Source organism: Epinephelus lanceolatus, chromosome 7, assembly GCF_041903045.1.
Source record: "Epinephelus lanceolatus isolate andai-2023 chromosome 7, ASM4190304v1, whole genome shotgun sequence".
Lineage (NCBI taxonomy): Eukaryota > Metazoa > Chordata > Actinopteri > Perciformes > Serranidae > Epinephelus > Epinephelus lanceolatus.
The window spans coordinates 34,775,842-34,790,429 of NC_135740.1; the positions used below are offsets into that span (position 1 = coordinate 34,775,842).

At 41.1% G+C, this 14,588-nt stretch overlaps 1 protein-coding gene across 2 annotated transcripts in view; it reads right to left on the reverse strand.

The window, feature by feature from the left end:
* The window catches only part of slit3 (slit homolog 3 (Drosophila)), a 356,338-nt gene that overhangs the window by 99,585 nt on the left and 242,165 nt on the right, over positions 1–14,588 (reverse strand). For both annotated transcript variants that reach the window (XM_033624492.2, XM_033624503.2), the window contains 4 exons: positions 13,221–13,384; positions 10,312–10,456; positions 5,550–5,621; positions 2,044–2,115 (listed from right to left, as the gene is read on the reverse strand). In XM_033624492.2, coding sequence (XP_033480383.2) covers positions 2,044–2,115; positions 5,550–5,621; positions 10,312–10,456; positions 13,221–13,384 — 453 coding nt within the window. The remainder of the gene's footprint in view (positions 1–2,043; positions 2,116–5,549; positions 5,622–10,311; positions 10,457–13,220; positions 13,385–14,588) is intronic.

The window sequence follows — 14,588 nt, forward strand, 5'->3', positions numbered from 1 at the left end:
CATACAGTGAGAAAGCAGATGATATATTCTTTGGCCTCTCTGACAATTGCAACTCTGAATAATATTTAGTGTAACTCACATTATAATGCTTTCATATTTATATCCTACATATAGGCCTGCTGAAAATTATAGTTCAGTGTGGAGTGGTGGAACTGGGTTTGCAAAACAGGTTTACATTGAAATGAAATGCCTTCATTAGAAAACAAAGTTTGATGCTTAAATCGTTTATCAGTTTGTCATGACAATGGCTGTTATATAATAGAGTCTCAGCTGAAAACAAAGTGATAAAGCTTTAGTCGCTGTCCTTTGAAAACCATGCAACTCTAAAATGTCCGTTTTTCATTAGCTAAGAACAAAAAGGTATTTTTTCAGTATGTGATGATGTCATTTTTAGTTAATACAGTAAGATTTCAAACGTTTTATGCAAATCCATAAGATATTTGAAGATATTCTGTTTTCACTGGTCAGCGACACTTAAACACAAAACTTTGAGAAATGATACCTTAAAGAGTGGCTACTATTTTTGGGAGGTTTTACATCATTCTGTAGCTTCAAATTTTGTTTGAAGGATGCATATTTTACATGTCAAAATTTCATTTCCCCAAGCCCCTTTAAAACATTGTTTCATGTGACCTGACGTAGGTTTCTGCGTGATGACACCGACACCCCCCAGCTCACCTTATGTGTCTCCTCTTGACTGAGTCGAACTTTGAAAATTGTGTAATGCTGATCTACCACTCAGACAGAAGTTTGGATCTTGTGTTGATAACTACCACAGTGTCCACAGCAGAACTGTTATGCTTCCGTGTCGGTGCTTCTGTCTGCTTCTCCAAACTTGAAGCATGCCAATCACCATTCACAGTAAGTAACACACTGACTATGGCACTATAAATGTGTTCAAATACATGAATCAATACAGTATAAATGCGGTATTACATTATACTGAATCCTATTGTATCTACAACTGATTAATAAAGGTTTGATTGTAATAAAACAGTACCATCTTCCACCTTCATGTATACACACTAAGCCACAGTCACACTGTCCACAAACTGTGTGTGTGAAGGGTGAGGGAGGGGAGGGCTTCAGCTCTGTCACCTACGTCACTGCTTTTTGCTAAAGTCTGAGAGGGAGTTTCCTTTTGAAAAACCCAGAAAAGAAAGCAGATGGAGTCTGTTTCTAAAACGAGACATCCTTTGTTATTACTGTGATGTTTGATCAACACATCTTTAAAGTTCCACTAATATCTAGCTTCTCCTGAAGGCAGAGGAGACCCTGAATATATCTGCTCAGAATGAAAAAGCCATCACGCTCAGCGAGTTGGAACAACTATTTTGGGGACAAGAACTGATGGAGTTTTAAAATCAAAGAGACAAAGTGTCTGCTTCCAGCATGATTTTTAGCATTTTTGTCAGATTATAAAAGACATGCAGTCATTTTAGCACTGAGGCTTTTCTCACTGAGTGCACTGTTGGACCATTTATCTCATTTGATCGTCAAAAACTGAAATCATGTTTGAGATGTGCTTCCAACTGCAGTTGCAACCATTTAATTCACTTGAGCAATTTTATACTTTGCCACATCACGCCTCAGCTGGCCTCTGCTGCAAAAGTCCTGCATCTCAGTGACATTCCCATTCAACCGACTTGGCTGTGTGTGTGTGTATTCAGTTTTAACACCCCGCAGAGTTCACCTTGTCTACCCCTTCTTGTCTGTCTGTCTCATTTTCATGCTCCAGATTGATTCAAATTAAACTGTCCTTCATGTTCTTATCACATTCACCCTCAGTTACACACACACACTCACACACACGCATGCACTGACTGATTACAGGCACGTACCATTCCACACACGCACAAGCAAATACAATGACACACACACAGCACATACACACCCTCTGCAGCGTTGTGGTCCGGTTGTCAACATCGACAGCGACAACATTTTTATTTGCTAAATGTCTGGAAATGCAATTGCTTTCCTGTCGGGATATGTGTGTGCGCGCACATGCCCGTGTGTGTTTGCATGTGCGTGTGTCATACTTACAGTGAGGTGAGCGAGCGGAGGCCACTGAAAGCATCGGCAGCAATGTCAAAAATCTGGTTTTTACTCAAGTCACTGGGGGAGAAAAAGAGAGAGGGGGGAGATAAGTGCGTTACTGTAATACACAGTAATGGGGTTCATTCTGTGTGAATGTCCTAGAACTGTCTGACAAATGATCATGACAGAATACATCAGCAGAGGTCAAGGCAAGGGGACATGAGTAAAAAAAAAAGTAAGAAGGGCTGAATGTGTAAGTAAATGAGAGACAGATAGAGTGAGGGAAAGAAGTGAAGCATCAGGAGAGAGACACTGGAAGCGGTGGCATGTTAAGTGCAGTTCATGTCATTCACTTCCACCGCTGTAAGATATATTATTTAACACGTTTGTGGAGGTTAAAACTCTATCTGTGTGTGTATGTGTATGTGTGCGTGGGTGAATAACCTTACAACCTTGCACAACTCTGCAAGTCTGGCATTTTCAGCCATTTGCATGATAAGGACATTTTTCACCAGTGAGTTTTATGTCTGTGTGTGAGTGTGTCAATGAGACAAAAAGAGATGAACCATGTGAGAGTGTGTGTGTGTGTGTGTGTGGGTGGGAGGGTGCATGCATGCTGGTCTGGACTTCAGATTAGACATACACACTCTTCCTTTCGACTATAGGTCACAGTTATAGACATCAGTGACTGATTATGTGTCTGTTCTAGATTCAAACCATTATCTGCTGCTGAGGTAAATTCTTTATTTAAAATAAAATTAAGAAAATGCGAAAATCCTGACAACCTAGATCCATATTTTGTGTGGAAGTTGCTGCAGATTTTTTTTTCTTTCAATTCTTAGATGTATTTCTATCTAATTATTTAGGCTGTCTAGAGGTATCAAATACTTAAATTTAAGACCTTTTCAAGACAATTTTTAACCAGATTTAAGACTTATTTTTGCTCAAATCATCATTTTGTTATTCAAGCATTGCAGGTAAATTTAAAGGTAAGTATGTATGTGTTTGTGCAGAGGTAGGTATAATTCCGAAATATGGTTACTGGAGTGAGTTCATTATCTACATTTGCCAAAAGGTAAATACAAGTATATGTTCATACAGTACAGGCCAAAAGTTTGGACACACCTTCTCATTCAATGCGTTTTCTTTATTTTCATGACTATTTACATTGTAGATTCTCACTGAAGGCATCAAAACTATGAATGAACACATGTGGAGTTATGTACTTAACAAAAAAAGGTGAAATAACTGAAAACATGTTTTATATTCTAGTTTCTTCAAAATAGCCACCCTTTGCTCTGATTACTGCTTTGCACACTCTTGGCATTCTCTCGATGAGCTTCAAGAGGTAGTCACCTGAAATGGTTTTCCAACAGTCTTGAAGGAGTTCCCAGAGGTGTTTAGCACTTGTTGGCCCCTTTGCCTTCACTCTGCGGTCCAGCTCACCCCAAACCATCTCGATTGGGTTCAGGTCCGGTGACTGTGGAGGCCAGATCATCTGCCGCAGCACTCCATCACTCTCCTTCTTGGTCAAATAGCCCTTACACAGCCTGGAGGTGTGTTTGGGGTCATTGTCCAGTTGAAAAATAAATGATCGTCCAACTAAACGCAAACCGGATGGGATGGCATGTTGCTGCAGGATGCTGTGGTAGCCATGCTGGTTCAGTGTGCCTTCAATTTTGAATAAATCCCCAACAGTGTCACCAGCAAAACACCCCCACACCATCACACCTCCTCCTCCATGCTTCACAGTGGGAACCAGGCATGTGGAATCCATCCGTTCACCTTTTCTGCGTCTCACAAAGACACGGCGGTTGGAACCAAAGATCTCAAATTTGGACTCATCAGACCAAAGCACAGATTTCCACTGGTCTTATGTCCATTCCTTGTGTTTCTTGGCCCAAACAAATCTCTTCTGCTTGTTGCCTCTCCTTAGCAGTGGTTTCCTAGCAGCTATTTGACCATGAAGGCCTGATTCGCGCAGTCTCCTTTTAACAGTTGTTCTAGAGATGGGTCTGCTGCTAGAACTCTGTGTGGCATTCATCTGGTCTCTGATCTGAGCTGCTGTTAACTTGCGATTTCTGAGGCTGGTGACTCGGATGAACTTATCCTCAGAAGCAGAGGTGACTCTTGGTCTTCCTTTCCTGGGTCGGTCCTCATGTGTGCCAGTTTCGTTGTAGCGCTTGATGGTTTTTGCGACTCCACTTGGGGACACATTTAAAGTTTTTGCAATTTTCCGGACTGACTGACCTTCATTTCTTAAAGTAATGATGGCCACTCGTTTTTCTTTAGTTAGCTGATTGGTTCTTGCCATAATATGAATTTTAACAGTTGTCCAATAGGGCTGTCGGCTGTGTATTAACCTGACTTCTGCACAACACAACTGATGGTCCCAACCCCATTGATAAAGCAAGAAATTCCACTAATTAACCCTGATAAGGCACACCTGTGAAGTGGAAACCATTTCAGGTGACTACCTCTTGAAGCTCATCGAGAGAATGCCAAGAGTGTGCAAAGCAGTAACCAGAGCAAAGGGTGGCTATTTTGAAGAAACAAGAATATAAAACATGTTTTCAGTTATTTCACCTTTTTTTGTTAGTAGTACATAGTACATAACTCCACATGTGTTCATTCATAGTTTTGATGCCTTCAGTGAGAATCTACAATGTAAATAGTCATGAAAATAAAGAAAACGCATTAAATGAGAAGGTGTGTCCAAACTTTTGGCCTGTACTGTATATAATATTCATATATACTTATATATATATATATATATGTATATATATATATATATATATATATACAGACCATAGATGAGGGTTGGGACATAGATGGACCAGTAAATCGAAAGTTTCGCCTTCCAGCTCAGCTCTCTCTTCACCACGACAGACCGGCGCAGCACCCACATCACTGCAGACACCTAACCAAACCTCAGTTCCATCTCACGCTCCATTCCGTCAAATGACTTTTGAGGCCTAACATTTGTTTTTTAATCATTTTTAAGACTTTTTAAGGACCTGTAGACACCCTGATTATTACTGCTATAGTGAACATAGCTGAAGCCTCAGACAAGAATCCAGACCTTGCAGCCTTATCCATTAATTTATTTGAGGCCTCTGACAGAGTAAAACATGTTTTTCTAACACTGAGACTGCGTTAACATATGAATGTCTGACAAACCAATAGGTTGCTTTAAAACTGTCTCAGGTTGGACTGAATGTGTGAAAGTCAATGGGCTCAGTGTAGGATTACTGTAGTTGGAGTGCCACAAGGTTCAATACTGGGTCTGCTTTATTTTCTATTTACAAATGATTTAGGAGTGAAAGCACATTAAACCTTAACCCAATTTAGTTGCAGATGACAGGATTGTTGTAGCTGACCTCAGCATTGGTGAGCTGTCCTGTTGGTGCATATCAGTATATATTTGTATGCTTGCCAACTTGTGTGCACACAGAAGCATTTGTGTATGTGTGTTTGAGAGTGCGTATGCTGTTTTATAAAGACGGACTTACATCCTCTTGAGCTTCTTGTAGGAAGAAAAGGCTCCTGCTGGGACACTTTTAATCAAATTCTGCTCCAAGCGACTGAAAGAAAGAGAGAGAAGGGAGGGGGTGAGAAAAAGAGGGAGTTAGATGATCTTTTCCAATCCCTTCGAATTAATTAGATGAGGACATTATCCCTAAAACATATGATGAGAAGATTTGAACAAAGATTCAACTCCACAAGTTAATTTTCTCTCCTTTCAATATTTGATTTCACCAAGGACGGAGAAATCATCGGTTATCATGAAGTTCTGTTTACCCCACAACCGGAGCCAAGCGCAAGTGCACACATAGTTCAGAAGGTGGCTGTTCCAATCAACATCTACACAATATTTCTGCAGGTTGCTTTGAAGCAGGGGCTGGTTAAGGTCACCCTGAAAATGTTGGGTTGAACTTTCCAGCTCAGCAGTAATGAGCTTATATGGGACCAATATGAGAATCAGAGCGAGCAACCAAAACCTGAACTGCTGAACACAATAGTTCAGTTAGACTCTGGCCAAAGTGTTCATGAGGTGCAGCTATGTACATAAATGTTTCCAATGACAACTAACTGGCTACAACTCAGCCACAGTGAAATACAGGTTTTAGAGCACAGTTTGCACACGGGGCAATTGGTTTTGCTGTAACTGGCAGAAGTACAGTAACAATTTTCATTTCCCAGTCACTTTGAATATTTCATATTTTCCTTTGATAAAGCCACAACGCTCTCTTCTTTAGATGCAGTAAGACTGTTATGAACACATTAGATTCCTCAACTTTTTCAGGCTAAGGGCCGAAGGGAATTTATTACATCTCTTTCTCTGGAAGATTGCAGACTCATTACACCATACTGGCTGTATTGTATCTATTATCATATGGGGAGCCATCAGAACGAGACACAAAGCCCTCGTTTGGGGAAATGTACTGTAGTTTAGTTTCTGCTCTCCTGATGGTCGAGGCAACACACTCATCTATGTAGCTCATGCATTTTTCATGTTGTTGCTGCTATTAAAAGAGGGGAAGAATGTAGGAAAGGAAGGGTAAGGAAAGGAAAGGAGACAAAAGGAAAGGAAAGGAAAGGAAAGGAAAATGACAGTACAAGTAAGGAAATTAAATGAAATGAAAGGTAAGGAAAGGAAAGGGAAGGAACAGAAAGGAAAGGAAAGGAAAGAAAAGGAAGGGACATGACAAGTCAGCAAAGGAAAGGAAAGGAAAGGAAAGGAAAGGAGGAAGGGAAAGGAATGGAAAATGACAGTACAAGTAAGGAAAGGAAATGAATTGAAAGGAAAGGAAAGGAAGGGACATGACAGGTGAGGAGAGGAAAGGAAAGGAAGGGGCATGACAGGTCAGGCGAGAAAAGGAAAGAAAAGGAAAAGAAAGGAAAGGAAGGGACATGACAGGTCAGGTGAGGAAAGGAAAGGAAAGAAAAGAAAAGAAAAGAAAGGGAAGGAAAGGAAGCAATAGAAGAGAGCAGAATAAAACGGCCTGTAGCCCAAAATTTGAGAAAATTAAAGGAAGAAAACGAGACGACAAAAGTGAGAAAAGAAATCAGACAAGGGAAGTGGGAAATTAGGACAACAATGGAGAAATGGGAGGAATGGAAACGTGTGGACAACAGGGGAGAGGAGAGGAAAAATCAAGAGAAGAAGAGGAGGATGCGGTGAGGTCCCAAGGCCAGCCACAGGGTCAGCTGTCAGAATGATAAATGGGAACTAATCCACCCTTCTTCTTCCTCTCCTCCTCCTCTTCAGACCCCACCCTGTCCTGCTCCTGACCTCCACTCTTCATCCTCTCCTTTCCTTTCTTCACTCTGCTCCCTTGATATCTATCTATCTACGCCTTGTATCACTGGTTGTCTTTAACCACTGATAGTCACTTCACAGCTTAATACACCCCACATATTTTATAACATGGACTCAAAGCCAAGTTTTGATCACATTTGCGGGGACTGAATGCGATTTGGTTGAATTTATTGCAGCAACTTGTGACTATACAACCCCGTAGCTGTGTTTTTAAAATGAAACGCTTACGTGGTCCTGGCTTTGAAAGCTACACAACCCTTACAGGTGGCTGTTTCTTGGCTCATGTCCCTTTCTAAATTCCCACTCCTCACGCCCCTGGCAAGCAACACCGCCTTATTTCTACCGAGGGGTCAAAATAAATCAAGGATGTAGAGATATTGACGGAGACAATCTGCACACACAACAAGTAACAAATTATATCTGGGGGCTTTTAAAACAAGGTTGAATCAAAGACACTTAGAGGCTCAATATCAAAGGATGTATTAAAGGGAAGACGTTTTAAGAGGCAATATAAAAAATCTATAAGGTGAGGCTGCGATTAAACGGCAACTCAAACAGGAGATGGGTTTGGCAGGTGAGCATGTTCACAATGGGAGCGCACACATGCACACACACACTGTTGATGTTCTAATGACGTTAAATACCTTGAGACAAACCTGCTTTATTAAATTGCATTATGAATGTATTTGACTGGGAGAGAGAGATAAACATACACACTTGAAAGTGCATAGTTGCATGCTGTATATACACACGCACACACACATTTGGCAGCGATCCTTGCCACCAGCATGCAGAAAGATGACTTTGTCCCTATTGGAGGACTGACAATGCATCATCCTATTAAACTCTATTGTTCCTGGCTGCAGCAACAACATTTATTAAAATGGATCAAATGCTAATTCTGTGTGTGTGTGTGTGTGACCAAGAGATTTAATCAGATATGTTTGGCGGCTCAATCACAATGCATGCATGTGTGTTTGACCCTCTCAGAAAGTGTGTGTGTGCATGCAATATGTGCCCAAGTACGTACTCTGTTTGCGCATACAGAACTGGTGTGTCTGCATATATGCGTGTGCATCGGTGTGTATGTGAGTGCGAATCTATTACTTATGCTGGGGAGGTATTGGCGTAGCGTTGCGGGGGAGAATTGCTCCCTTACTCAGAGAGCAATCAACCAGCTGTCCTCTGTACAAACAAACAGGGTACAACGATCAATACGGATATCAAACACGTCCCACTGTGGGGTGTGTGAGTGTGTTTAAATATGTGTGTAAGAGACAGAAAGGAGCAGGGAGAGAGAAGAGGAGGCCAAGTGTATGAGTGTGTAAAAGAAAGACGGCACTGCAAAACTCACAGTGTGCCACAGATCAGGTTAGATGTTAAGTTCTAGATCATGGTGAATAAAGATGTCTCAAGATCACAGTGAAATTGAGTCTATGTTCACATTTTAAGAAAATGTGGCACAAATCTGATTTTTCTTTGCTTTCTATGTGACACAGATCTGATTTCTAGAGTAGTTTGGACACATAAATCCAAATTTTCCAATCAGATTTGAGCCACTTTCGTATTTGGTCCTACATCTGGTACATATCTGATCACTGGCCATGTGACCGCTGTAAAAATGGTCATGTGTATGTTGTCCATACATCCATGTTATTTCCAAGTCAAACTTCACTGTGCAGGTGCAGATCACTCATTTAGTGTCTGAGCAGTCTGCTGAAACTACAGAAGGCTGTTTAGCCACACCGCTGCTGCGGTAGGTTGCCCTATTCACCAGCTAATAGAGTCCGACTGTCAGAGACTTTCTGACGGGGACAGTTTGTCTACATACTATGACAGCGTTGTGAGGCGCCAACAGAGATATTGCACCCTGGACAGCTTTATGTTTTGGAAGAACTGTTCCTCTGTGAAACCCTCTACAGTACATCGCGACCACACCACTCCAGCTGCACCCGCACCACTCTCCACAGAATTAACCACCATAGCTGCTAACAGAGCTACTGGACTGAAAGCCTTTTTGTCCGACAGCCCGCCATCACAAAAACAATCTTATTCCTTGGAAGGGCCATTCCCCTGAAAATATGTTAATACATTATGCTGATATGTTAAATACACTTTCCCAAACAGAAGCACATGGCCAATTAATATGCTTAAAATTATGTCATCAGACCTTCCCACTATGGTGATGATTCAGGAGATGAGGCTTGCACCAATTCATTTCCCCCAAATACCTGTTTCACGAATGTTTTAACGTTTTTTGTTGTTCCAAACCATGTATGTGTCAGGTTATTGGTTGCATGTGAGGCATTTCAGGGCAGAGATCTGTTCACACTGGTGTCAGATATGGGTCACTTCAAACATGAACATTAACATTCTAGACACAAAGATTGGATCGAAGGAAACAATCATAACTGTGATGTAAACGTAACCTGAGTATGTCGTGTGTATGTGAGCAAAAATGTGTCTCTGTTTGGATTCAGTATTGTAAGTTTTAATTCATAAACTGGCTGTTTTCATGTGGCTTTTGCTATTTTTAATCTTATAAATATTTTAAAGTGTTTCTCTCAGTCAACTTAATTCACATCTCTACTATTATACACACACACAATAATCATATAACAGTAAAATATGCGTTCAATTAATGCAGAGAAGGAGAAAAAGCAAATCACAGCATGATTCTGTTGCGCAAAAGCAAAGCATGTACACAGCAGAGAATTTGAACATGGATCCATCAAAGGTTTGTGGACAGTGTGCAGTTTTAAGTAGGCAAACACATGATACAAATACTGACATTGTGTGCAAAACTACAAGTATAAATATACTGTAGGAATATAAAGAAATACAGACATTTAAAGACAACATAAATGCTGTGAAAATGTGTTTTGTTTGAACAAGTCAGTCGATACCACACATGTCACACGTAGCATTTAAGTAAAATAAAGCAGTCTTACATCTCCACGATGCCCTCAGGAAGGTTCGCTGGTATTTCAGTGAGGCCTTTACGACGACAGTCCACGATGTTGTTGTTACAGCTGCAGCTGGGCGGACAAACGGCTACCTGAGGAACACAAGTCCTCAACTCTGTCTGTGCTGGACCTGGAGACAGCAATATACAGATGTAAACATCAAGCAGAGATTGGCTGTAATTTGTTTGAATATGAGACTGCTTTCGTTGGTCTTCTGCCAAACATGAGGAGGAGAAGAGGAGATTCCTCTGTGCCTGCAGCTACATTTACTTCACGATTACTACTGTAAATTCTGCAATCAAATTTTAGCTTCTGTTTTATCTTTAATTCTTTATGATGTTTTTGTATATTGTATCCTCTCAGTGTGATTCGTGCCAGCTACAAGGGAGGGTTTTGTGTCCAATGATGGTCTTTGTGTTGTTTTAGAAGCATTTGCATCCTGCCAGGAATAAAATACTTTGGGGGAAGCATGACATTTTTTAGTATGAAACGGGAACAAATTGCAATATCGACTGAATGCCAATAGTAAATAGTATCTGACCACAATATGTAAACAGAAATATTGTTGGATATGGGCAGGAGGGTAGAGGGGTACGCACATGGTGAAGAGCAAGACGGGAGCATGAAATTAAAAGGAGGTAAAAAAGTAAAGAAAGAGTGAAAAAATAGGAAAAGATAAGTCTGTTATTACCACCTATAGTACAGCATGAGAATGGAGAAAAGAACAGAAAGAGGAGGTCTGGCTTGGAGCATGTAAGGCAGAGAAGATGAGGCTAAAGGCTAATAAAGACAGCCCAGCCTGACAGTCTATTAGAACAGAGAGCTGAATCAGAGGCCTATAAACAGTGCCTATACTATCAGCAGCTGATAACACTACTGCTCTTATACTGGCCTTTTAGCTGATTACGCGCTCTACATGGTGTAATTCTTTCAGTGCTATAAACTCAACGCCGAGCTGTCTGTGCATGATAACAACGCTGCCTGTAATAATAGCCTTTATGTTTATTACATTGTCTGTATTGTCGACCTCTGTGTCAAAGAGTCTCGACTGTCAACGGCACTGAATTCAATCGAGAACTTCCACTTGAATCCACTCAGTGTGTCATATTTATATGACATACTGAGGGCCAACATTACTTTAGAGGCTCAATTTCACTCTTAGAATATTGTAGTTCATGTGTCAATTTGATGTAGCTGCAATGGCAGCTTGGTCTATATCCCATATCGACAAATGCCGACACTTTGTGACGCTCCTCGGCGTCTGATACTGACACACAAGGCACCCTTTAGTGTCTTTATGAGATGCAGCGGGCTTTCAACTAACTCCAATGTAAACTAGGGATGAGCATGAGTATTTGAGTACCCGACTTGGACATCAGTATTTGTTAAGCCTATAACCATGGTTCCCTATGGTCCAGCCCTGGGGTCCAGATTTCTCTTTATGCAGTAGTTCAAGGTCCACACAGTTTAATATATTCAGAATCATACTTGCATTTGGCCATGTCATCAAGCTAGTTTGTCATCTCTGTCAAGAAGCTGTTCATTTGTCACTCAACCTACAGCAGGAAACTGCACTCCAAAATAAAAGCTCTGTGCCAGAATTTCACTGTACTTCAAAATAAAGAGTGTTTTTTATTTTTTTTTTTTTTAACAAACTTGACATGTTCACGTGCAGTCCATTCAGAATTGACCCACAACACAGTTTTGGACCATGACCCACCAGTTGGGAATCACTGGCCTATTAAGTATTCCCTGCCGAACCCTCTACATGTGAACATGACTTTTTTTATCTGTATAACGTGGGTAATATCTTATTTGACTGTAGAGCTGCAATGTATTGCTTTGCTAAGCGCCTTATTAAACCTCTGGGGCTACTGCTGCGGCAGCTCCCGCACAAACAATTTTACCAGGCTAACCATTAGCATCACACAGCTAATGTTACCTAACGATTAAATAAGGGTCTAACAACAATGAGCTCAATGAGTTGAGCCGTTGTGGTGTTGGTTTTTAGTTTGTTGGGACCGTTAAATGGCTTGACGTATGATGTTAGCCACTGCTACTGTGTTAGCTCGTGTTAACTGGGCAGATGACTGACTGGAGAGCGGCTCAGAGACAGTTGTTTAGTGTTGTGTCTAACCTATGCAATGGCAACCATAGAAAGTTTACTGAATTTTCATAAGTTAACTAGCAACTGATGTAATATTAAGAGCCAGAAAGTCTGCGTAGGCGAGAGGCTGAGGTAGATGGATGGGTCATACACACACAGGACTTTCACCCAGTTGGCTGCTGTTTGTGTCCGGTATGAAACTAAAAGTCAGCATTGACTTACTTAAATGAAACGTTACTGAAGTTACATGAGTATGTCACTTACCTTTGTCATCTTATATATTTACATGATGTCACGTTACAGACATTCTCATTTTATCTCAAACCATGCTCTTTTTTTCTTAACCTTACAGAGTAGTTTTGTTTCTTAACCGTGACCGTTTCATGTTAACCGCATGTTACAACATGTTTCACCCGGGACACAGCTGTGTGTCTAAGAAAGACGATAAAGGGTGCCTTGTGTATTAGTATCAGACACCAGGGGAGCTGTATATTACAAGCTGAGAATAAGAATGGGTTGGCAATGGAGCGAAAACCTGGCGACTTTTCTCTGAAAATACTTTCATGGGTTTTGTCCCAGAACCAATTTAAAAGAAGTGGTGGGTGAAACTAAAAGCATGTCTTTTTTTCCCCACCTTGACTTAAGAAAGAGTTACATCATCACTTTCTGTGATAATCACCACAGTGCATGCCACAATAAGCAGAAGAAAACTACCTCAGTGTGTCCTTCAGTTATGCTTTTAGATATTTTGATTGAACATCATGTATGTGTGTTGATGCCGGCTCACCATTGCAGACAAAATCCTTCTTCTGCACATCTGGGACATTCAGGCCCCTCATGTGGGCGGGGGCCATGCACTGGGTGAAGGGAGCCAACCCCCGCCTGGCTCTGAGCCAATCAGAGAGCCAGGACAGGTGGCAGTCACAGTGGAGGTTGTTTGAGTGCAGACGCCTGAGAAAGATGAAGAAAGAAAGTTGTCACTTTAAGGAAATTGTGTTTAATTAAACACTGTTATCAGTTCAAAATTAGACCTTCATCCTTCCAAAAAAAAGAAACACACAAAGAACACAATAAATTCTTGATTATCGTCTCTGAATTGTTCACTTTTCAGAGGCAAGGGTGAAGTCAGACTGAGCCCATCAACTCAGTAAGAACAAATGTATTTGAGTCGGCATTCAAAGAGGTTCTATTTTTCACACAGCTTACATTCTTGGCCAAGATCATGAGGCTATTGCTTAGGTGAAACACACACACACACACAGACACACACACACACACAAATAGGCACTCACACAAACACAAAGAGTAATATCATCAACTCTCATTTCCCCAAGGTCTATGACAATATGACTCCCTTTAGAGGGAGGACACATACGGCTAAATCACAATCTATTCAAGACGACAGAGAGAAACAGAGACAGAGGAACAGACAAAGAGACAGACAGACAAAGGTGGGAAAAGAGACTGAAAAGAGGAAAGGAAAGATTCAGAGATGAGGAGAGTGGACACAAAGAATGAAAGTGAGAAAGAGAAAATTAATATGAAGAGAGAGAAGAGGAAAAAAATCAAAATGAGAAAGGTCCTTTTATTTCTTCAGAGTATTATAGTTTCTGGTCATTGTGGCTTGATTTCATAGTGGCTAGCTCAGAGTGACAGGAGAAGTTGTGATTACATGGGATATGTTTTAGATCCCTGAGCCTCTAGACCCCAGATGAAGATGTTTTAAAGGGTCATTTCACCAAAATTTGAAAATGCTTCTGGTGGTATCTAGCCATGCATTTAGTTTTGGTTTTATATGTCTATGTTTCCATACATTATCTGAGTTTTCTTCTCCACTTCAGTTCAATAGGGGGTGAAAGAAGTTTAAGTTGTGGCAACCAATACATTTGTGAAACTCAATAGCTACTTTTTCCAGAGCTGATGTCACTGTTCTGTACTTATCCAGGGCTGGGTCAGGGGGGCAGCAAGTGAGCAAGGTATTCCAGACATCCCTCTCTCAAGTAACATTTTCCAGGTCCTCCTGGGAGATCTTAAGGTGTTCCCAGGTCTCCTACCAGTTGGACTTGCCCAGAAAACCTAGTAGTAGGCGCCTAGGAGGCATCCTGATCAGATGCTTGAACCACCTCAACTAGCCCCTCTCGACAGGAAGGAGCAG